Genomic DNA, 25,367 nt, shown 5'->3' on the forward strand with positions numbered 1-25,367 from the left:
CACTTGTCTAAAGTGATGAGTCTCCACACTTGGAGACCGTGAGAGATGCAAGGAGAGAGAGATGAAGGTGAGGGGTGGATTCAAGCCTGGCAGGTAGTCACACACTACCTGCCTAGTCTTGAAAGAGCAACCTATGAATGGTAGATGGAGTAGCCCTGGCAGGAGTGGACCGTTTCCTGGGAGCTTTTCTTGGTCTGCAAGAGGAAATGGCACCTGAATGCTTCCTAATAAACTGCGTCTTGGATGGGTAATTCCTTTGAAACCTGGGAATCGGAGATACAGATGTTTTAAGGCTTGCATCTCCTTATCTTTTTGTTGCAAGGACTAAGTCTGCAACCTTGGATCCAAATAGAGCTGAATTGTCTAAAGGACCATCTACTAGTTTAGCTCTAAAATCATCTGGCAAAGGCTGGAGGCGTAACCACGAACACCTTAGGGCAGAAGCTGATGCTGCTGACCTAGGTGAGACCTCTGCAGCATCATAGCTGCACCTGATAGTGTCTGGTCACCTGAGAAGTCATGAAAAAAAGGAAGGACAGTTGTGCTTTGGCTGAAGAGTCAGAGATATCCATAAGTTTTGGAAATTTTCTCCAAATGGGCTAAAGCATATTTAGACATGCGTGTCTGACAGTTGATTGCTATGAAAGCCAGAGTTGCAAGTGTACACTTTTTTACCCAAACACTCCATGGCCTTGCTGTCCTTGTCAGCAGGGAAGAGGGTGGTAGAGCAGTAATTTAGAAGCCTTGCTAGCAGAGACTGAGATGGGCATTTTACCAGTAATTTAGCTGTCTCTGGGACCTTGTAAAACTTACCAGGTCTGCGGGGGGCTGAAGGTTGGTAATCTGGATTCAAGGATGCTGCAGAGAGCATCAAGAATGGCTGAAAGTATAACTGGAACAGCCGTGGGAGGTGGGGAATCTATCGGGATCAGCTCATAGTAGTGTTTTTGCATCTCAGTCATTTCTGATGTGTTCCACTTGAAGTGCTCTCTCACCTTAGCTATGGTTTCCCCAAAAGGCGAGATCTTCTGCGGGGGAATCGGCTTCTGCAGATTCTTCCTCTGTAGAGGCATATCCAAGATTGGAAGGGAGTTGGGAGGTGTAAGAGAGGGATTCTTTTGAAGAAGAATCAGAGTACTTCTCTTTCACCTTGTGAGGGGTCCGAGGCCTAGGGCTCATACTGGAGGGATTGACGAAGTCCCTGGAGTAGTAGGCCGCAAGGCCATGAATGCATTAGAGAGGTTTTGTGAAAAAGCCTGCCAATCTGGTTGACTTTTCCTAACAGGAGAAGTATGCTTTCTCTTTTTTTTCATTGAAGGCGTAGCAGGTGTCTGTACAGGGGAAGGTGTAGGACTGGAAGACTGCGAAGGAGCAAAGGGACCCAGCTGGTCTGCCGAGTGCCTTGGCTCCCCCTTGGCGGAGACAGATGTCTGCAGGTCCTCTGTGGCCATGCCTTCCCCACAGGGTTTTGCCGCTTTTGATATACCCGCTATACCCAAGACAGCAGGGTCTCAGCATATGTCCAGGTCATCAGCCACAGGATGAGTGTCAGACTGCAGAGCTGCAGCAACAGTAGCAGGCCTTGCGGTCTTCGCCTTTTTTCTCGGCGGTTCAGCAGCCAAGTCAGAAGGTCCCTCCATACCAGTTAGCTGTTTCAGATGTTGGTTCTCTGGATACAGGATAAGTGAGTGAAGTCTGCTACATAGGGCCTCAAGTACAAAGGCCTTGCAGTAGTGTTATTTGCCTAAACAGAACAGACCAGAGTTCATGGGAGTCTGTGTGTATAATCTGACTGCCACACTTACACTTGCCCTTTCTGGATGACATGAACAGGCACTAAAATACAATGACTGAAAAAAGGTTCCCCCAATGGGGTACTTAAGTTTCGAGTATCCGATGGCTGGGAAGGCAGGAACACCTGTTCGACTGGTGGCAGAGAAGTTCTGAAGTCTGGTGCGAGCAGATGTCACTTTTATGACCCACGCTTTGCTAGCCAGATCAGACGTCCCACGCACCATACAGTGACCGCAAACTTTTGTATACTGGCCAGAAGTTCGGGTAACAAGAGGAGAAAACCCAACTGTACAGAATACTGCAACATGTGAATAGAAGGACATCCTGTTTTCAACTGAAGAAAACTTTTTTTTTTGCTTTCGTTTTTCAGCAGAAGTAATTTTCTAGCATTTAATGTGCTAAATAATGTTAATAATAGAATGTAATTTGTAACTAATTTACTACTTTTATATTTATTTCCATACATGTACCTTATACTCTGCTGTACATGTTTTACTTTGCTGCACATTTTCAGCTCTCTGAGCCCAGGGGGTGTAAGGGCCAATACACCAATTTAATAATCTTATTAAATAAAACAAAAATACAGTATTTGATACTGTAAATTATTCAGTACTGTTATTTAACTTACACGGAAAAAAAAACTGCGTGTTGGTCTTCCTTTCGAGCATTATTGGCTTGAAAGGGACAAGGCAGCCACACAACTAGCATTACAGAACAGCAAAACCAGTACCATCAGCATCAAGTTAAAGATTTGCTTAAATTCAGAAATAATTGCTGGCTGACACAATGGTGATGGTTCCTGCCTAAAAACAGACGGAAATCTGTTAAGAGCCTTTACCTGGGGCATGTGCAGATGCTGGCAACTGTAGACACCTATGAATTGGCATACGGCTGGGATACACTAAATTTCTAATGAGGCCACGAGATAAAGACAGCTCTACAAACACTGCTGATCTCCAGAGGGGCTTCAATAGCTACAACTCCTAAAGAAACATGAAAGAGCCAGGGGCTTACCAGAAGGATCCCCTTCAGAGCTAGAGACCTTACGTCACCATGGTACTGATATCCAAGGATTTATGCACCCTGGCACCCAAACCTGCTTCTCTACATACGAGATAGGCTCATCCATTTTTCTCTGGTGACTAAATGTATGCCTCTCAGGCCCTCTGAAAGAAGTCACTCCCACTGATCATGTCAAAAGGATGGACATCCCTTGGCTCAAAGTCAGAACCCTCTGGTGTTTCAGTGAGACTTCTGGATTTGCCTTTTTTTAATTTTGAAATGGGGAAAAATATTTTTGGAATTATGAGACCTACACATAACATGTAATTTTACAGACAGAAGTTTAGAATGTGCATAGCTGATTACCTATCATTACATCTTGCTTATAAGTCAGCTCTATTTACAAAACTTAGGCATACTTACAAATGATCAATGTAATATGAGCTTGCTCAAAGTGTGTATATTTAATCATTAATAGGGTGTCATACACAGAATGAAAAAACAAAGCCAAGTTAATTTCCTTTTGCAAGCAATGGACCACCCCTAGCTTACAGTGTCATATGTGAATTGCATGAATTAGAAATTTTGTTTTAATTTTACTTAACATTTACAAAAGTGAAACTGTCACAATTTTTATGCAAAACAATGATTTCATGTGAAAACAGAAAAAAAAATCCCAGTGCAGTAAGAAAAGGGGCAGCAAAAGACCACAGATCCAGCTGCACTTCGAGTTTGGCTCTACTCTAGCCTCCATTCAGAAATACCTTTTTGACCACAGTCCTCCTAGCAAATCTTAGTACTCGAACATCAAAACACCAGCACAACTGTTGAAGAATCACAAGTGCTCAGACATATGTGAACACAAACATCTTCCATGTTTAAGTTGCCTTTTTATCTGCAACCTGTGATGCAGTCATACCTCTACTGCCTCTCACCAAATTAAACACCACAGAAGGAAATTCTGGACACTGAACAACTGGGATCCACAGATGGAACACGGACTCTACCAGAATGAAATTTACATGTTCATGCTTATGTACTTGCTCAGCCATTGTTGGACGAGTGAAACAGGACTAAAGTAAAAACTCCCTTCCTTCTCCACTACAATGTAAATGTGTGTCCTTTGACGGAGGAAAAAAAAAACGATGCAATGAAAATGTCAAAAAAGTGAACCTGTTCACAAAACATTTCCAACAATCTTTTTTTCACCTGCACATAAAGACATGACATCACTCAATGATGTCATACACAAACTTGCAACTTAAATGTGGCTGGCACATGGGGTAACATACACAATAGAGACTACATCTCAAAAATAAATTAAAGCAAAACAAGTGTCACATTTATAATTACTAAATTCAGATAGAAAAAAGCTATATACGTTCTGTTGGTCTTACCCAGTTAACAGTACACTTTTCTGGGTAGGTTCTGTTGCCAAACTTTTACCACCATTTATTGGCCATTCCTGTGAAAAGACAAAACCCAATAAATATAAAAATGGTGCAAAAGAAATTAACACTTAAACATACATTTGCCATCAATGCTGGCTGTGCTTCAGAAAATGCTAATCTCAACACTTAACAGGTTCTCCGAGGCTCTGCTATAGATAAAATACTGTTTCACATACCTCTGAAAAGGCAATCACAAACACAGTCATTCCACAGATTCTGCTTCTACATAACTGGTTATTTACTATGAAGAAAATGCCCTTCCAACCTCGTCATAGATTAATTCACTCCAACACACACAGTGTGGAAAAATCACAAACATTTAACATCTCCTTATCTGGCACTGGCTGAATGTCTACAAATAGTATGCCAGTCGAAGTCAGAGCTCAATGGACAACAGCTAGTGCTATGGAACACCACAAACTTGGCCATACTGGTCATACAAGATAAAACAGATTTTTAATGTCTTTCACTGTATGCATTTTTTAAGCAGGTATCTTGTTACATGGGCTTAGAGTGAGACATTGATGTTTATGGCCATCTACCTTAAAGGACAGTATTGACAGAAACTAGGTCAACCTGTACCAATGGAATATGTACATCAGAGCAGAGTAAAAGGTAAAAAAGCATGGACAATTCCACATTACTAGGCTAGGAGCATTTATACGCATGCACTCTGAAATGCAAAGGACAAGCAGAACACAAGGACTTCTGGGTTAAGTAAATAAACAGCAGTAAGTTATGAACAACATCTAAGCTTAAATAATCACAGTAATCTGAACTATAAAAATGACTACTTGCTGCTTTGCACAGATCTGACTGGGTAGAAATACCATCTAGCAAAATTCAAAGTACCACAAAACCATGGCAAGGCCTTTATGATCTGTCACATGTGCCAAGACCTCTGTCAAATCTCGCAACTTTGTTAACACACGCAACTGATTTGTGTTTTGTTCTTGTTCTTCTTTCAGCTTTTCCCGGTTAGGGGGCGCCACAGAAGAACTCCGTTCCGCTAATGATAGGCAGTAGATTTTTTTTTACGGGCGCTGAGGTGCCAGCTTGATGCCCAAACTTCAACAAAGGCACGCCCATTCTACGCATGTCTTTCGAATGCCACGACTGCGGGGAGGACATGCAGACTCCACACAGAAGGCGCTCCAGCCAACTGTCATACCAAGTTAGTCAAAAGTGAAAGCTCCCTTCATTTGGTGAACCTGGTGGCAGACAATCAGTGGAGTAGTAGTAGTAGTAGTAGTGAGTGTCTTCAAAGAGCTAGCCTCCTCTCAAAGATGTCTGAACGTTTTACAAATCAATGCCAAGACACTAGGAGGGCCACAGAACCTAGTGCAAAGCGCAATAAAACTATTGAGTACACCGTCATGGGACCTCTGGAGGCATGCAGATACAATGACACCTACCATACTAATATCAATGCACAACATGCATAAGGGGAATAAGATAAATTACTTGTGTGAGAGTCAAAAGACTCTTAGCCAGGACCCAGGGCAAATAGACAAACATTAGAGATTAACAATTAAAATAGTGCAATACGTCTCAGAATCAGAAACATTAACTTTCACAATTAAACATACATGTTGAAAGCAGCTGCACTTCTGAATACAGTAAATACAGTAACATTGAACAGTAAACACAAACTAATTCATGTTCAATGTTATTATAATTGTTTAGGTTTCATCTGTCCAGTTTTTTTTTTCCTGAAATTTTAACACATTTCTTTCAAGTCTGCCTGTTCAATAATAACTGAATACAGTAAATGCAGTAATAAACATTGAACAGTAAACACAAACTAATTCATGTTCAATGTTATTATAATTGTTTAGAAGGTTTCATCTGTCCAGTTTTTTTCCCCTGAAATTTGAACACATTTCTTTCAAGTCTGCCTGTTCAATAATAACCAACATTTACAGATGTTGACACATTTATGTCAGTAGTAGAATATTATTAGCTTAAAGGAACAGAGTGGGTGTACAGTGCACTAAGAATTTTGCTTGTTAACCCATATCTCTGAAGCAAATGCACTTTTATTTGAATAGTTCGTGAGGTGTTGTCAGAATTCAGATCTTCTACTTTCCTACTATCAGGGAGAATACTCTAGTTTAATGGGTCATTTCTTGAAGGCTTCTTCACTGATCGATAATCTGAACTGTGGTCATGCAAGTTGATGCCATCTTGGTATCCAAGTGTGATTTAAAAAATGTTTTAGAGATTGGCAGTGGTTTGTTTAGTAGTTTAATATTAATGTAATGTATTTAATACAACAGAAGTGCGGCTCTTGCTGTGACTGGTAGCCATCTTTCTTTAAGGAAGTACAATGATGTTCTTTGTTACTGGTCAGACGTATGAATCGAATGAAGTTGTGTCCAGACAACTGCATAAGAACAGTATTTTGGCAATATTAGGGAATTGGTGGGTTGCCTGTATTCAGCCGTGGGAACTTGTTCCAGATTCAAAACTCCTCTCCAGTGTCAGTAGAGTGCCCTACAATGGCAGTCTCATCTCCTCCCAGCTAGGAAGAGAGACAGAAGACACAAACAGCTGATGGGGATCATTTGTGGGGGGGCAAAACGGTATCTTCTTTTGCACAATATTTCAAAATTAAATTGTAGCACATTTTGTAAGATAAGAACAAAATACCGATGTGCCTGCCCACGAAGAGAACCACAGCTCGAACAGGATAGTAAAAAGGCTTATTGAATGAACTTCACACAAAGAGCTCCACAAAGTAATACTGGTTTAGCGCTTTCATCTGCGAATAGCAGACTTCCTCAGAACCAGTTAAACACACACAAACTTCACAATTTAAAAACTTTTTGGCGCCAACTTTTTGTTCTTCTTAAAGTGCTATATGCATTTAACGCTGACTGATATAAATATAAATGCATCTGCCCACAATAAAACAAACATCCGTGTGGATACTAAATCTATACACTTAATGTACCAGGGATAATTTAAAATGTAAAATTATAAATAAATATCAATATTAAAAATACAGATATTGTATTAGAATATAGCTGATCTGTAGGTACTGAACTATATTCATAACTAATTACGAAAATTGTTAAAAACAGATAAGCATATAAAATCAAGTTGATATATGGATACATAAATATATATAAATATGAATACATAATAATATTTGGATAAATATAATGTGTTTAACTGGTTCTGAGGAAGTCTGCTATTCGCAGATGAAAGCACTAAACCAGTATTACTTTGTGGAGCTCTTCGTGTGAAGTTCATTCAATAAACCTTTTTACTATCCTGTTCGAGCTGTGGTTCTCTTCGTGGGCAGGCACATCGGTATTTTGTTCTTGAGTTATTGTGACCAGAGGAGTACATTTTGTAAGATAAAAAATTATTTCAAGCTGAACATGCAACAGTAGGAACTATAAAGAGTAATGCGTGGTCGGGCTACAATTCAGTGCTTTATCTTAGTTTAGCACTTATAGTACACACAAGCATAAACAAAAGTTTTCAGTAATAAAACTAAGATACGATGGTCATATTTAAGCACGCTGTCACCCAGTCTTGCCCATTAACCACATAAAACAGGCACCAGACAAAGCCCACACAGAACTTTTGATAGCTTTGTCATTTCTCCATCGCTATATGCTGAAATATGTAAAAACAAATTTCTAGAAAAAAAATTAAATAACTTGCAAGGTTAAAATACCACAGGATTCAGAAAAAACCTCATGGGGATTCATACCTAAAAATATTGCACTTTACTGTCTTCTTACACTATCAAGCACTTGTTTTTACATGAAGAGGTCAGTGGATTTTCCATCTTGTGCACTGGGTGGCAGCGTGGTCCGTTTAGATTCGAGAAACACTTGAGATTTCTGCAAGTAGTTTTACTGGTTGGAGGGCTTATCAATAACAATGAGTGTCTCATTTATACAAAGCAAAGTACTTTTATTGAATAATCACACTTTTTAACCTGTTTAAAGTACACACTGCTGTATCTGTAAGTATTTTTGTGGTAGCATTTCACGCGACACTCCTTTACTGTGTTTTTACATTAGGAGGTCTGGGATTATTCATCTAGTAGTAGTTGTAGATCTTCATCTGGTTCATCTGAGCTGGGAAGCATACAATAGGGCTCCAGGTCTTTTTTGCACTTCTTTTAGATACTGTGACTGTATTTAGAAATTTCAAAAAACTGTACTGTCTGCTGCTGCTTTAAGAAAATTGCACTGCATTACATTATCTGCTAGTTGTAGGTAGTTTGTGTGGTCTTGTTACACTTGGGCTCCAAACCAGCTATTCCACATTAAGGATTTTCCTGCACCTTTGTGGCAGAAGTGTGCTGAACTAACCCTATCGGAGTTGGGGACTGCTGGTGAAAGACTTGCTATGCTTTCATGATCTGTAGATAGCTTAAAACTAGTTTGTTTGCTCATTTAAACTCCACATTTGCATGGTGCTGCTCTGCGCAGCATCTGTTAGATGTGCCCTGTACAGATACAAAAGACTAGAAGCTCAGTTTTTCCCTAAACTGCTGTCAATGAAAGCCTCCCAAGCTTTTCTGCTGCTCTAGGAGCAATGTTTTGCTTTACTTATCAACCTAGACTACACAAAATATAGGTCCCACTTGTAGCCCCTTCCCTAATGGAACACTTATATAATAAGAGCCTATCATGGACGAGCAGCCCCCCCCCCCCCCCATCATCTCTGGCCAGTCTGATAGACATAGGCATCCTCAGGAAATGTAGCAAATGTCTCATGTATAACGACAACCACTTGCTCCTGAAACAAACAAATACTTTATCTGAGATGTAGTTACACTATGAAACTGGAAGCATTCTACCTTCAAGGATGATGTCACAATGCAAACAAAAACTGACTAACAATTGGCTTAGCTTCTGGTGTCGGTCCAAGGGGATCCAATATCGGTCAGTCTGGGAAGACATGGTCAACAGGCCATGCTGCTTTGCCAGAGATGGTCTGCACTTTCCTCTTCTAGGCTTTCAGATACTGGCAAAGGTATTAGCCACCCCCTACTGTGCCTTTTTTAGGCAGTGTCAAAATAACCAACCTCACCGAAAAAAAACAGGAACCAGAATAACACTCAAGTAGAAAAGCCAAATACAGGTGAAGCACCAACACGAAACTCCAGTTCACAAGTTTATTTATAGCGCTTTCATCAGAATATAACGGACTTCTTCAGAACATAAAACTGTACCAAGTCATTATAAACCATTTTCAAATAAGCACATGACATCCTCTACCAATAAAACCATTAAAATGACATTAGTGCAATTAATAAAACAAATCTTTCAAGTCATCAAATAAATCTTAACCACCGCCCACAAAAACAAACCCCCAAAACACATCCTATTAAAAACTTTTATACTGCATAAGAATGAAATTTTAAATAACTAGCTATGCTAAAACAATCATTAAGATCGGGGGTACCTGGGCGTTAAGTCTTACTTTCCAGCAAAGCCCTTTAAACTCTAGCAAGTCTGCCCATGGACCTCCCCATGGGTCCTTTTTCCACCCCTTTAAGAACCTCAAATCTAAAGTCATGTCTAGGAAACTTTTTCCATACATTTGTACAGAGCGTTATTGGTATTTGAACTTCTCATATCCCTAACATGCTCAACAATTCTTTCTTTTAGTCTCCTTTTTGTCTTACCAATGTAAAAACTGCTACACATCGAGCACAAAGCAGCATATACCACCCCAAGTGAATTACATGTAAAACTACCATTAGGTCTAATGGTAATATGATTGATTTTAACTTTCTTGTTGAAAATAAAATTGCACTGTGAACTAAAGCCACATTTCCTTGTGCCTATTCTACATTTATTTGGAGGTATGCTGTCATTCACTTCCAACATATTTTTAATGGTCAAACCTCTTTTGAACACTATCCTTGGTTTAGATCCTATTTTTTCTAGTGCCCCTTCCTGTCCAGAAGACAATCTGCCAGTTCTTATCCAGAATGTCATAAATGTAAAGATGGTCAACTGAAACCCTAGTGACAAAACAGGTGTAATCATTACATGCACAATTCAAGGGAAGAACTGGATACGTGGTCAAATGCCCTCTATAATTATTAAGCAGTGGTAAAATGGTTCCATTCTCCCTTTTAGAATGAACATCGTAACTAACTTTCCCCACTAGGTCTAGTGGATACTCTCTAGACCTAAACCTCTCTAAGAACATTGCATTGTACCTGGAACTCATGGTCCTTGGTTACCATATGTGCAATTCTAACAAACTGACCTTTGACGATGCTTTCTTAATATGTTCGAGGTGGCTGCTGTGGTAAGGTAGGAGGCTATTACAATGTGTGGGCTTTCTATAAAGGTCACTAACATATTGCTGTCTATTAAAAATCTTTATTTCCATATCCAAATAGTTAATACCTTCTTGGCTACAAGTGTACGTAAATTTCAAAATATCTGTCGTGTTGTTTAAATAGGCTAACAAATTGGTGACATCAGTATTGTCACCAGTCCAAAGAACAAATGATCTATACAACACAAATATAGTTTCCACTTATTGCTGAACGGGGAAGTAAATAGGAATTTCCTTTCCTACATTAACGTGATATTTGCAAAAATGGGGGCACAAGTTGCCCCCATAGCTACACCAGTTTTCTGTAGGAAATATTGCCCCCTCAAAGAAAACAAAATTATTCTTGAGGATGATTTCCATGAAACTTACTAAAACTGCCACCTGTTCGAACTTAAAGAATGCGTGTTGTACAAAAACTCTTTGAACCATTCAATCCCTAAAGTGTGAGGGATTACATTAAATAAATTAACAACAACTACATCCAGTATCAAAGTGGTTCGTTTGTCAAACTCTAAGTTGTTTAATTTTGTCAAAGATTGAATTTTGGAGCCACGTGCACTGACAGTCTCATAGGGGGTTTTGCTTGTCCTTGCGCATCTTTGGAATTCTGAAGATACTTGGCACCTTGGGGTACTTAGCAAATAAAAATTCCACAATGTCGCGCTCTAACTGGCCTTAAGGCCAGGCCAATTTTACGATAAGAAATATGAACCATATTCAAAGACACTTCCTCATACAATGAACCATCTAACAAGAAAACATTCATTCTACTGAGTCATGCTTTGACATTATCACTACTCCACCCCCCTTTGTCAGGCTTCATCACTCAATGTTTTGTCCTTACAAAACTTCAAGACTCCCTTTCCAAAGATACACAAGGACGAGCAGAACCCCCTATAAGAGAGATCGTCGGTGCATGTGGCTCCAAAATTAATTCTTTGGGGAAATATATAGATATTGTGTTTAAGGATGTCTTGAAGGAAGGGGGCTCATGGCTTTTCTTGACAAAATTAAACAAGGAGTTGAAAGTGAAATTCAAAGATTGGAAATCTTTTGGTAAGCAAACTACAGACATACTACTACTTTGCCCCCTTCTAGCTAAAATACTTAAAAATATATTCACTTATAACTGATCAGCTACCCCAACAGAGAAATTACCCTCCACAACACAGCAAAGAAACAGTGTTACTATCTTTCATAAACCATATCCCTTTTAAGACAAAATCAAGGTGAAGTGGTTGAACCCCTATTTTTAGGCCTATCCACAGCATTTGATATAAAATTAAAGTAGTTGAAATTGCAGGTGTGGAGACTATCTAAAGCCCTAATGACTAAACTAGTTGGACTTCACAAACATGTGCTTCTTTTAAATGAACATACACATTTGTTTTAAGTTAGGACCTTTTGACTCTGCTCAGATGTGCATGACCTCAGATTTTGTCAACGGTTCACAAAGCACACACAGCATCCTTCCAGGTAATGTCTAACAGTACACTGGTAAATTTCCATGAGAGAGTGTCCTGTCCTCTGCAGTAAACCCAGTCTGCTGAATGAAGACTGAAAATGCAAGCAAATTCACATCTTCCTTAAAGGCATTACTTCAAGTTGACACCAAGCTTAATATCCTTAGACAGTCCCCTATTTTGGCAGTTATATCCTGCAGGGATGAGGGGGGGACAAAACAAATATTCTGATATTTTAGGTAAAAAAAAAATCTTAACTTCTCTAACGGTTGCAAATAATTATTCTGTATTTGACCCACTTTAATAGGATATGAAACAATACAAGCAACTGAACACAATGGACATTTGAAATGGTAGCAACCTTAACAAGGAAAAGAAATACGAGGGCCAACCTTGTAACAATCCATCCCACCAAGTAACCCTCATCTCAGATTTTTTAAAATAAACACGCCTACAAAATTCTCATTAGTGTATTATACAAGCTTTGATTCCTGCTGCTGCAAAAAATTAAGTTATAAACTGTACTGTCACCATCGCAACCTCCAAATCTTAATGACATAACCATTGCACTGTCTAAATACTCCCACTAGACTACTAGGCTCCTTATCAGAACTACACAATCCTCTACTGCTATTCATGACATTCTGAAAAATAAAAAGTAAACACAGAAGGGAATTCCAAAAATCACTGCTACACCTTTAAAATGTTTTGTCAAGACAGGTGCAGCCCCTCCACCCCACAAACCAGTTGCTTAAATTCATGCAAGCTCAAACTCTTGTACTTTAGAGTAATGTGAATACTCCAACATACTGTAATCTGGACATGGTACATATTCCTACCACCCCCACCACCACTAGTACATGCAGCTCTGTCATTCTAATCAATGATGCAATTACAGTCCTCAATTTCAAATGGCTCCCCATTCCCCACCACATCAGCTAACCCTAAACTCTAACCATCAAAAGTAAACCAGAAACTGTACTCACAGAGGGATAGTATGCATATTCAGAAGACACACAAGCAGCAGCAATGAAACGGAGCAAAAATGCTTCACTTTAGGGCTTGGACTGCCCCTGAAAAAGGAGCCAAGGTCTAAGTTGGGTATCAGAATGTGTAAATGGCCACTAGGCCCAGTAACCTTGCATCTCCTATGATTCAAAGTAAAGCTCTTCACATGGATAGCAATCATGAGATCGGGCACTGCCCAAGCTGAAAGTACCCCAGGATTTGAGACACAAGAATGGCAAACATCTCAGTCAGTTTAGGATTTAATCTAGTCACTGCTACAATGATTAATGCAAAAAAAAATACTGTATCTTGTTGCCTTAGACAAATGCTGCATAGTAAACATTTAAATACCGAGAACACCCAGTATCTCCAGCACCACAGTAAAATAAACCCAGATTGTTCACCTGAAATACAGGACTGATCTGTTAGTTCCAACAGCTCTACCTGTGACAATGGAAGACAGAGGTTCACAAACACACTTGTACTACTGTGAGTACAAGACAATGCCTTACAGCTCTCTTTCATGGGAATGGGGTAGAGGCATTAAGTTAGTGCAATGAGAACCCTTGATGGAGGCTTGTGTCATGCGTGTGCATCTCTCCGAAAAAGGTATTTGACGAAGATTGGCATGTTCAGAACCAAGCATCTCTTTCCCAAACCAGAAGAAACTACTGAAAAAAATCTCTGTAAAAGTTTAACACTTATAAAAGTGCATGAGGCCGGTTCCATGGCACAGATGTACAAAGCTTTAACTATATCAGCATACCTCTCAACTGTCCCTGAATTTGACTATAATTTTAGCTCTGTCCCTCCTAATCCCTCCTAATACTGGTGTCTTTTGAAGAAAAGGTGAATTCCACTTAATAAATTATGACAATAATTTAGACTTATTTTACTTCAGAAACTCTACATTAATTCACATTCTCTTATTCTATAATGTCTCAAGTTAACAGTACGAATATTTTAAAAGTGTCCCTGATTTTGTTGAGCCCTATGCACATCAGTGATTACAATGGATCAGCTAACAATCCAAATCATGTTGCTGGAGGAGCTAAAGGTGGAAAAAAGCAGCATTAGCCTGCTTGCTCTTCCTGGGGAAGGGAAGCAGCAAGGCTTACTGCTGTACTCACACCTAGCAAAGACTGGGTGCTACAGTGCATTTGCCAACAGCATTTGGCCCATGACAAATGCATGCCAAGCACTGCACACTGTAGCTGGTTGTCTGGCACACTGTAGCAGGCATAGTCATAAGGCCACCACTGTAGTTATGCTTATTAGCTGCCACTGGGTATGGGGGGTTAGTATACAAAGGGCTGCCTGGACATCAGACATGCCCCAAACATTCTCAACTTCTGCATACACTGGCACTGCTCAAACCTGGGTGGCTATGCCTAACCAAATATTGTTTCCCTGCAGCTTCCACAGTGTGAGCTGAAGAAAAAAAAGCCAGCTTTCTCTGGGAAAGGAGTGCTGTGAAAGAAACATACATTACCACATCGGCCGAAATGGACTGCCTTTCTCCTCTGTGCTCTACAAACAGAAAATTTAAAGCCAGAATAACAAAGGCATAAAGGGTACATCCACAAATGTAACCTTACTGTTAAGATTAAGATACAGCCAGGAGTTCTCACGCTTGCTGCTGTCTCTGCAGCACTGTATGCTACTTGTATCATGGGCCTGTTCACAAGTGAAAATGCAATCCTCATTGTGGAACTTCACCTTAATGGGTCTCCATCAGGCAAGCCCTTAGAAGACCTCTAACCGGGAAAAGCCGAAAGACATATATAAAAGCAAACCACCTGTGTAAGAAATTTCAGGATCCACAACAGGCAAGCCCTTGACAGTCTGCATTGTATCCAAAACATATCTGAAAGTACAGAATCTTTGTAAGATGCTAGACACAGGAGAAGAATGGAGTCCCTTTCTTATATTTAGAAATGACAATGAATGGCTGAAGTCTGCCTGGAAACAGAATCCTGGCGAGACTTGTACTTAACCTGAAGTTCTGATGGATACATAGAAATTGGCTTCTTTCATCAAAGTTAATTACTCTAGGATTCCTACTGAGGACCTACACAAACACACCAGTTAGTACAGGGATTACAGCTTAACAAGGCCAAAGACTAAAATAATGAGAAAATATGATGAAAAAATTTCACTTTCAAGACCACAAAAGTGCAAACAATGTATGCCCAAAAAACTAAAGGCAGCCGTGTCCAAACAGAATGACTAAATTACAGCAAAAATCACAAAATCCACAGAGGACCAAATCAAAGTAGTAAATACTACTGCCAACCTGTACGCTGCATTTGGCAGACAAAGACACACTGAACACTTTTCTAAGCTTTTCAGAAAGTGCAGCGTGGGGTCTTTGTAATCCAAATGAACACAAACAATGGGAAGAAATTGGAAAAATCTGCAAGATGTAGGGTATCATGGGAAGGACACCGAATGTAGCCTGTGAAAGTATTTGCACCATTAAGCATGTGCAGTGAGCTGCAAACCAAGAAGTTAAAAGCTGAATATTTCTTGCGCCAATCATATCTTACAGCAGGAACATAACATACAAGTCAAGTTCCTCTGACTTAGCCTATATATTTTAACACTCTTATTTATTAGGGAACACCTTTGGTAATATCTCCCATTCCCACGTCTAATTTTCAGTGAGAGTGCTAAACTTGTTTCAGCTGTGCTGCCCATTTTATCTGCAAGGTATAGACCCTACATATACACTCAAAGTAACAAAGCCATTCATATGACTGGCTTTTCCCATGCTAAGTTTTGTTCTGAAAAATGTCTTTGTATTATGTTTATTACCTCCAAAACAATGAGTAATCCATTAATGTAAAAACAGGGCCTGCTATCTATCAATCTTTTCCTCCAGCTTCAGCCAAGCTTCCTGTTAAAACAATGTATAAAGTTGAGGAATTATTTAATTAATAAGCTTAGACATGGAATTAAGTAATCAAGGTTTTAAACAACTGGGTCTTAAATTTAACGCATTAACCTACAAAAGTGTGACTTATCAGTAAATCCAACAATTTCAGGGCTTCTGTAGTCTTTTACTTTTTCAGTGTCAAAGTACAAATAAAACATGACTGAAAGTATTACAGCATTTCTGAAAAAATGTTTTTCTTTACAAAACGTAACATTTTATATTTACAAGCATGCATACACCCAACTATAATTCAAGTGACACTGAACTCTCATATCCATTTATGGCAATTTGCCCATTCTCCTAAAGTTTGTATTTAGTGCAATGGACCCTCACGCCAAAACTGACCATCACTGAACCTGAATATCACTGGTTAAATCACCCCTGACATGGATGCCTACATATGCAGCTTAATGCGCTGCAAGTCAAATCTTTCTGTACAATATACACACAAAAGTACTTCTAGGGTAAAGCATGAACCAAGGAACCCTGTTCCACTGACCCAGGAACTCTGCAACTCCCAAAAAAGACAACACGGCTCGAGTGCAACTGACTCTACAACTCCAGGTTCACTCGTGAACAAGGAATGACATTACATATGCATGCCTGCCCTGTCAAAAATGGGGGCAAATACACGGTGAAAACATTACTGCATTAGAGAACTGGAAAAGATCAAAGACTGACAGTAACTTATAACACCAAAATTAACATGAAGCAACAGGCATCACGTGGTACACAAGTACTGTGGGAAATTTTCTCCAGTCCTAGGGCAGTACCAGTCTTCATAATCAATTTAATAGCAGTCAAATGTTCTGTTCTCTTTAAAATACATGGTACACAATGCCATGGCCTCCCAACACAAGAAAAAATTTGATGACACTGAAGCACTCCACCCCTCCAGTAACATTAGAAAGACTTTGCTTACCAGTGTAGACTGATGGGGATTCTGCTGCTCGCCCACGCTAATCAGCTTCTCCCAGAGCTTGTCAGGAACATTGGAGATATGATAGGAACATGTAATGGCAGATGAGTGGAGAGGTGCAAGGTAAGGTGCATGCACAGTCGGCCACCCGGGTGTCTGTAAATCTATTACAACCAGCTCCTCCTCCACCAAAACCACCAATGCACTTGGGTTGTCGAACACTGAAAGGCAAGGCAGAAGGCAGCAATCAGCATTTAGCTAGTAAAATATATTGCAACATTAAAATGTCAGAGCTGCAGTAAAGAATCAGCAAGTTTACATTTATTTTTATGCCAATGTCACTTTGCTTTGCAACTTTTTTGTTCATGACTTTCTTTGGACAACTTCAAGTAATAACAGCTACGTTCTTATACTCCCAAGCTAAATGACCTGTGCGAATAACCCTCCGAGGGGTCCTGTGAATTAACCTATTCACCATTCTACAGCTGACAATTCTGAAAAGTCTGGAATTGTACTAATCCTGTGACAAGACATGCAACATCATCAGGCGCAAACTACATTAAATGCGTTCACCCACCACCACAGCCTGTTTACTGCCATTTCTCCAACTAATTACCCTCCTTCAAATCAAAAACAATGAAGATTTGCTATACCATTGCTTAAAAGGAATATACCAAATACATACTTGCCTAACATACCAGGATCTCAGACTGCTAAGTTCAGATGAATAAGCACCCTCCTGCAGAGGGGCAGAGGGACAGAGGAAAGACATCCCAGAACAGTCAAGGAATGCCCTCTTCAGAGATTAGCCAATATAATGTGACCTTTTCTATTACATCTATCACTAAGAACTCGTGGAGATGGGGCATACAGGTGGCTTCATTTCTTAGTGATAACAATTTTGGCTAAGAAGACATTTAACTCCACAAAAACAGTAAAAAAGCTGAGCACAAATGAACACCAAGTCCATAAGGCCCAACTGAATGCCAAAAATGAGAAGGCTGTATAGAAATAGAATGATGAGGACCCTAGGGCCACAGCAACCTAAGCAAGCAATGGAGGTAGCTGCTCTTACAAAGAAATGAAGACTGCCACCTGATCCAGGGACCAAAACGGTCACTGTAGAATTAATCCCTTTCTAGAGCAGTGAAGGGGACGGAGATGATCACAGCTCCCTGGTACACAGAAATACTGTATGGACCCCCAGTCAATACTCGTCGTGGGGGGAACTTCCATAAAAGCAAGTGCAAGACTCTTCTCCTTCCCCTCCCCCAATTCCCATTCCTCCTAAAGGACTAAACATGGACTTGATAAGGACTGATTTACATTCCAAAGGACAAGATGCTCCTCGCAGTGTAGCAGGAGGATGCCCACCTGTCCCAAAACATCAGAACATTGACAGGAAGCAGAACTGCCCAGAGCCACCCTTGGCTGTCATGTGTCACAGAGGATCTCTGCAACTGACTAGCACATCTTCTATGCCAGCAACTGTGAAGACCCAAGAGGGGGATGTTCTCTCTAAAACCTTACAGGTTAGTTGCCCCTCCCCCCCCCAAAAAAAAAAATAAGAGCAACCACTAGCCTGTTGTTGCATAGTTCCCCATCCAGTGCCACAACTGAGGAAAAAAGACACCCCAGCAATAAAAACAGAGAGCCATCACAGCTTGAGTATCACTGCTTATTGGCATGATACCGGTTATTACCCTGAAGAACCAACTCCTCCCTTCAAAATAAAAGTGAAGGCCTTGCAGCAACTCCCAAACTCCCTCCAAAGAGATCTTTCAAGACAGGCAGGGCCCAATATTCCAAGGTCACAAGTAGGAAGGGAAACGGTTTCTTCCATACAGTGAAGAGGACCTTACTTTAAGTAGCATCCCCCACCCCCAGCAGCAGGAATCACTTGGAAAGGGGAGATAAAGACAAACAGACAAGAGGTACTCAAAAAATTACCTCAGTCAGTATTGGAACTAATAATACAGAGAATGCCCTTCAACTCTGGTCTCTAAACAGGTAGTAAGGAGACAGCCAGCGGAGGCCGCCATATGCCACTACTGCTTTAAATTGAAACTGGAGCCAAGCCCCAACACCACCAGAGAAAGAAGGGGTTTCTAGGAAAAGACACACCACACCAAACATGAGACTGAGCAAGAACAGAAACCAACTCAAAGAGCCAAACAGCCTCCTCCACACCTACCACTATCCCCCAAAAGGGGGTGGGTGGGAGAGACCTCAGAGGTTAGACTTACCCCAAACCCAGAGAATTCCCCACTAAACCTTAAGTGCTTCCCAAAAGATATGAGAGGTCTACAGAAGGCAAGATAGTCAAAACTTCCCTTCTCCATCCCCAAGCCAAGCTGGACTGAAAAATATTTCCCCACACAAACATAGGATACAACTAAGGCAATCTTAAGCCCAGAAAGCATGCACATAAGCAAAGGATCCTGGATGACGAAAGAAGAAGCTGGCATAAGATGAAGCAACCAAATGATCAGAGAGACCAAAGACTTTCACTGTAAGTGATGCCAGACAAGTGTATACTGACTGCCAAGTTTTGTGAATGCCAGTAATATGTTAATCGCTCTGGAAACCACCTTCAGCTCTCAGACTTTACCATGGTTACAGAACAGTGGAGGAAAACTGCAATGTACACATATATGGTGGAGGGCTTTCTTTACATACGTAACTCTGAAAATGGCTTAACAATGTTGCTTTGTACCACTCATTATAATTACCTTTTGCAAGTAAACATACACAGTAGAAAAGAATCTCTAATGGAAACGTACTGAAGAAATAAAGGTTTTGGTTGGATAACCCAGGATTCCAGCACTGTTAGATCAAGCTCACTGCCCCTTCCCAGGGTGAAAATGCATAAGTCGTTAAACTTTCAAGCTTCCTAGGCCATATGGGGAGGCAGACACACTTGGAAACCAAAAAAAGGCCTAGTCTAAGAGACAATTCATAAACATGACAAAGGGAGGGGAAAAGGACCCCTATAACGCCCAAGGGACAGGAGTTCCACTAACAGGAGAATTGTAATTGGTGTTTTCAATTAAATAATGATGTGTGAAAAGCAGACATATTTAAAGAGCTGCTGTATGGCGTACAATTTATTCCTTGAAGGCAGTTTGGCCAAGGTACCGGTAGCACCGGTAAAGACTAATTTCTAGCAGCTATTTACGTCTCTGGCTCCATTTTTTCCTTTATTCTTTGGTTTTGTTGGTCATTTTTTTGGCAAAGTGAGATACAAAGATGCTCAGGCCTTCAGGAAAGAGCTGAAGAACCACATTACTTTCATAAATGTGTCACCATCCCACTGAGAGGAGGAGCTGCAGGACTCCAAATATCTATGTGATCAGAATGGGGAAAAAGGGCCATCAGCACATCCCAAAATCTGGGATACATGTCATGAGACTGCTTGAAGGAGCTTGACCAAAATAGTGCACAGGACTTCCTGTATGGCAGTAGCTAGTCGGGTCTCTCACCTCACTTCAACTTAAACAATTTGGTTGCCAAAGTGTTAAAAGTACTAAATAAAACCTAATGGGACTTGCTACATGAAGGTGGCTTCCAAGAAAAAAATAAACTGTCCCAAGTCTAATAAGCCATCCAGCAAGTGTGTGTAGAACACTATGAATTAAGGCCTGAGGCAAGAGCTGGAACAGAGTGCAAGGGAAATGCTGAAATATATGCCAAAATGGATATGATTTGAAAGAAATAGTAGGGATGAATGAGTCATTAAGTACATGCACAAAATGGAACAATGTCTGGAAGAAAAGGAAGCTTACAACCCAATCAGATGACAGAAAATAGCCATGCAAATAAAATCTGTCAAAATTGAACCATACAAGAGAAATTAAAAGAAAAGCTGATCAAATCTGAAGGTACGGGAAAAAAAATCACCATTTCATGTGGATTCCAGAAGGCACTGAGCAAAATGACTGCAAATCTTTGATATCCAAACTGGTAGATGGACTGGCCTACCCCCTGAAAATGTCTCGCAGGATTGTAGTCACAGGGTCTACAGGTGCCAAATTTCAGTCAATACACAAAACTACTCACTAAAAGAGCAAATGCTACTGCAGCTCTAGAAAAAAAGGAAACAGCTGTGATAGAGGGCAGAGTACTTGCAGATGACTATTCATTGGTTAAAACTCAGCAAAGAAATTAATTTCAATGATCAAACCACTCAGGGAACTTAAAATCAGGTTCCTGCTACTGTACCCAGCAATAAATGACAGCAAATGTTCCCACTGGTCTCAAACACTTTCACTGATCCTGAGGCAGTGAATGGAAGAAATCAAGACATTTAGAGACTTCCAGACAGTGTCGAATGGGATAGAAAACAAATTAGTCTGATTGCAGACTAATTCCCCTTGCTTAAAATGAAAATGGATGAAAGAAAAGCCATGAAAAGAATCCAGAATTGCTTGGGGAAGAAATGGGAATTTTAAAATTAAGACATTTTAACATTGGTTAACTTATGCAATTGTCATGTTGTTGGTTTTTAGTCATGTGTTGCTGGCAATATATTATAGAAACTGTCTTTTAATGGTTTTCATTAGTTTCGAAAGAGAATAAAACTGAAAGCGCTTAACCATTTAATAAAAAAATTGTGTGCGAGTTGGCGTGGATTCTCCTTTCCTATCCTGTGGAAGCATAGTTCTAACTTTATCAAAAACGATCAGTAGTAGTAAAGGTAAATGCCTGACACTCAATGCATACTGAGTGGCACAACCACAGGGTTGCCTCTATCCCCAACTGCTATTCCTGCTTTATCTGGAATTTGTCACAAAAGGTTCGACAATTGCTTATAAAGGGGTGGAGAGGAAAAGATATTTGCTAACAATGTTATATTGTTTATGACAAACCCAGAACTGGACATTACTAAAATATATATAAAATGAGAAAACCTCAGGATAGAGAATAAAGTAAAGACAAGCCACATGAGTGAAGTATTCACCTTCTAGAGCACTTCAGCAAGAGTATCCTTCCTTATTGGACACCACAACATTAAATATTTAGGGATTAGGTTAGCAAAAACGGCAAGGGACTCGACAAAAGTATGGACCTAGGTTTGGAAAAAGCCAGAAGACATGAAGAAATGGTCCTTCATTCCCCTACATCTGGATCAAATTAAAGTGATAAAAATGCATGTAGCCTCCAATAATTTGTGTTTCCCAAGCATAAGCAAACAATCGGGGAGAGATTTTTGGGAAAGAGTGAGGAGGACTTTAATGTCCTTCATATGATGCCAGGAAACAATGGAAAGAATTGATTTTGCCAACAGAAGTGGGACCAAATCTCAAAGAATACTACATGGCAGACCAACCAAGTTTGGTCTGCTTACTGCCAAAATGGTTACATGGCCAAACAGAAGTCTTTTTATTGGGAAAGGATGGGGAACACATGGCTAGGGAGTAATACTCTAAAGAAAAATATTGAAAGAAAAACAGGGTATGCAATACACAAGAGATTTAAGAAATACTGTAGAAAACACAAGGGCTGGAAAAGAATATTCACACTAGACATTTGAAATGGCTCCAAATTATCTCCTACCCAGACTTATTTATGGTGCCCCAATCCTTAACCTCCAAGCATCACAAAAAATATTGGACAATGTTATAACAAAGCTGTTAATCTGCAGCAAACATCCCTTTCAGAACTCACCACTGTATAGCAGTAAAAAGCCTAAATTGGCTAGAACTACCGTGTTTTTACATCCTGATCTAAAGAAAGAATATACATGTAATATATATGCAACCTGTAGTTCAGAACACAAACTATTTAGCTTCTTGCGCAGTTGTACTAAATTTTATGTTGGGAAAACAGAGCTCTGCGGAATGGCATAAAAGAGGATGTTTATCATATTATTAAAGGCAGCCAGAACAGACACACACATTTTTATTTATAGCTATTGGTAGAGTGTTTGAAAGTGCCAGTTGTGGTGATATCAGAAATACTACTGAACAACTGAAAGCCAAATGGATAATCAGGCTCAGAAGTGACTATGGGCATGGGTTGAATGACAGAGTGCCCACTAAATCTAAATTAAAGAGTAGGTGCCTATGCAGATGAAGCAGCAGTGCTTAGTATAGAGTACTTGTGTAGCTATTGTTTTAAAAGGAGTTTATACTCATATTAGACATTTTTATTCATTTTATATGTTTTTAGTGTGCATAATGCTATGTATTGTTAGGACCGTCTCTTTTAGAGTTAAGTGAAATGCATCATGTGATCTGTTTATTAGAGTATTTAATGTAGTCTTTTTATTCTTGTTTGTATCTGATGAAGCAGTACAACCTGCGAAAGCGCTCATACCTTTGTGAATAGAGATTTGAATAACTGGAGCAGTCTACTGTTTTTGGGTTCACTTGTGTACTTGGAATTAACATATACACAACTTCCTACCATCTATACAATTATCCAGCATTCATCTGCTTGTCTAGCACTAAACATTCTACACAACTATGCTCCCAGTCATTACAATACAATGGCCAAAAACTCCCCTGTCCACAAACCTAGCAAACCTGTTGGGCACTGTCTATAGTCAAATACTATGTTTCTATGGCCTGAAACTCCTAACCTGTTATCCATCAGATCAATAGCCTCCCTCCCATCCTTCAAAACCATTCTGAAAGACTTCCTAGCCAAAAGCTGGCTCTGTTCTTGCCCAACACCACAATAAACTACCTCCAAATATGAACAAGTACCTTAACACCTCCTTACTCTCCCTTCCTCACTTCCTTACTTCCATCAATTTCTCTCCCCAGGCTTTCTCCCGAAAATATACCATACGCCTGCTTCTCTCTCACTTCATACTGAAATTCATGTTTGTATTATACTAACTTAACATTTATTTTCTCTTTACACTGGCTAAAATTTCTCTAAATATTGAATAGTCATAAAACTTGTAACTACTCAATGTTTTCATATTTAGAACCAAGTCAATTATTTAAACTGTAAATGTGTTTTGTATTTTTGAAGACTGTAAAACTACTGTTAAAATGTTTTGAAACACTTTGGAATTTTTCTCCCCAAGCCTCCACTGAAAACGGGCTCCTATCCACTCGGACTTTCCCCATAATCAAATTTCAGTAAATTATGATTTCTTTTCTTAATGTTTCATCAGTCCAAACAGATGTATTCTTTCCTTCTTTCTTACTGAACACACAGCTTTGTTTAGTGGAATACAATACATTTTTACTTTCCGAATGGGTGCAACACACTTGGACCAGAGATGAACTTTTTCACTATGCAATATTATCAAGCAAGCCAGTATAATACTGTCAATGTATCATTTTACTATATAAAGCTATAACCAACAGAGTAACTGTTACAAGTACTGTCTTTACTGATTCTCCAAACAGTGATGTACTTCTAATATTTTTATGCTGTTCAAAAGAATTACGTGATGAACAAAGCAGTATACTTAACTTAAAAATGAAGACATGCCCAGGTCACTGACCGTTACAGCAGAACAGACCAACCACTGACAACATGAAGCAATGCATGCAGCAATGTCTATAATCTGCCTGCTTCAAAAGCGCACCGAGAACTGCTTCAAAGTTAAATTTGAAAAAGGAAATCTGAGGTTATTAGTAGCTTACACTGTTCTGGCTCTGTGTTATGCACAGTGAAGAAGTCAATCACTCGTGATGTGAAATCCATCGTCACCTGGTTCTTCCCTTGCAAGACAGTGACACAATGCCTGTCTCCATAACTCGCTCGTGGCATTCCTCCACTAAAGATGATTAAATGGCTCCTAGAGTCACAACAAAAAAATAAATAAAAGAATGGTTGCAGTAATGCAGCATTACTTAGGCAGAGTCACCTATTACTAAGAAATCAATGAGGTTAAGGCAGACAGGATCATTCTGCTCTAACCCATATAGTAGAACTAGAGACTTACTAAAGGAACATAAAAGTATTAATATTGCTAACAAAATGTGTTTAAATTTGCTTTTTGACTAGTGTCTTTACTAAATTGGAATCCATATGGTTAAGTAGCAAGCAATTTTTTTTAAAATGCACGATACTACAAAAAAATGGGTACAAACTGGCGTATCAACCATTAAAGAACATCAAATTACCAACACAAATTACAATCCACATTTAACACATTCTTTACTCCTTACAAAATGCTCATTTGTCCTGTGAAGTTTACGATTAGTTCTCCAAGTACCAGTGCTACAGGTGATAATCTCCATTACATGCAGTCAACTGCTCTCTTTTACTATGCAAAGACAGTGGACAACTGCTTTAAAATTTATGCCTTCAATAAAAGTTTCCCATACACATATTTTCTAACAATCTGTCACTGAATCCCGGATTCAAGCAATGGTGTATACATATAGTGTGATACAGCTGGAGATTTTCATCCCCCCGCCAGGCCAGTTGGCTTAGCTGTCACAGTAATATCCAATGAGCAGGTGTCTGGACTGCAAGGGATATGAAATACTGGCACA

At 39.7% G+C, this 25,367-nt stretch overlaps 1 protein-coding gene across 1 annotated transcript in view; it reads right to left on the reverse strand.

Annotated features, from left to right (window-relative positions):
• Positions 1 to 25,367, reverse strand: part of LLGL1 (LLGL scribble cell polarity complex component 1) — a 668,031-nt gene that overhangs the window by 341,394 nt on the left and 301,270 nt on the right. The window contains exons 6-8 of the mRNA XM_044088928.1: positions 24,510 to 24,718; positions 16,906 to 17,123; positions 4,194 to 4,261 (exon numbers count right to left, since the gene is read on the reverse strand). Coding sequence (XP_043944863.1) covers positions 4,194 to 4,261; positions 16,906 to 17,123; positions 24,510 to 24,718 — 495 coding nt within the window. The remainder of the gene's footprint in view (positions 1 to 4,193; positions 4,262 to 16,905; positions 17,124 to 24,509; positions 24,719 to 25,367) is intronic.

The sequence above is a fragment of the Protopterus annectens genome, chromosome 12.part0 (assembly GCF_019279795.1).
Source record: "Protopterus annectens isolate FY-2018-M chromosome 12.part0, PAN1.0, whole genome shotgun sequence".
Taxonomy (NCBI): domain Eukaryota; kingdom Metazoa; phylum Chordata; order Ceratodontiformes; family Protopteridae; genus Protopterus; species Protopterus annectens.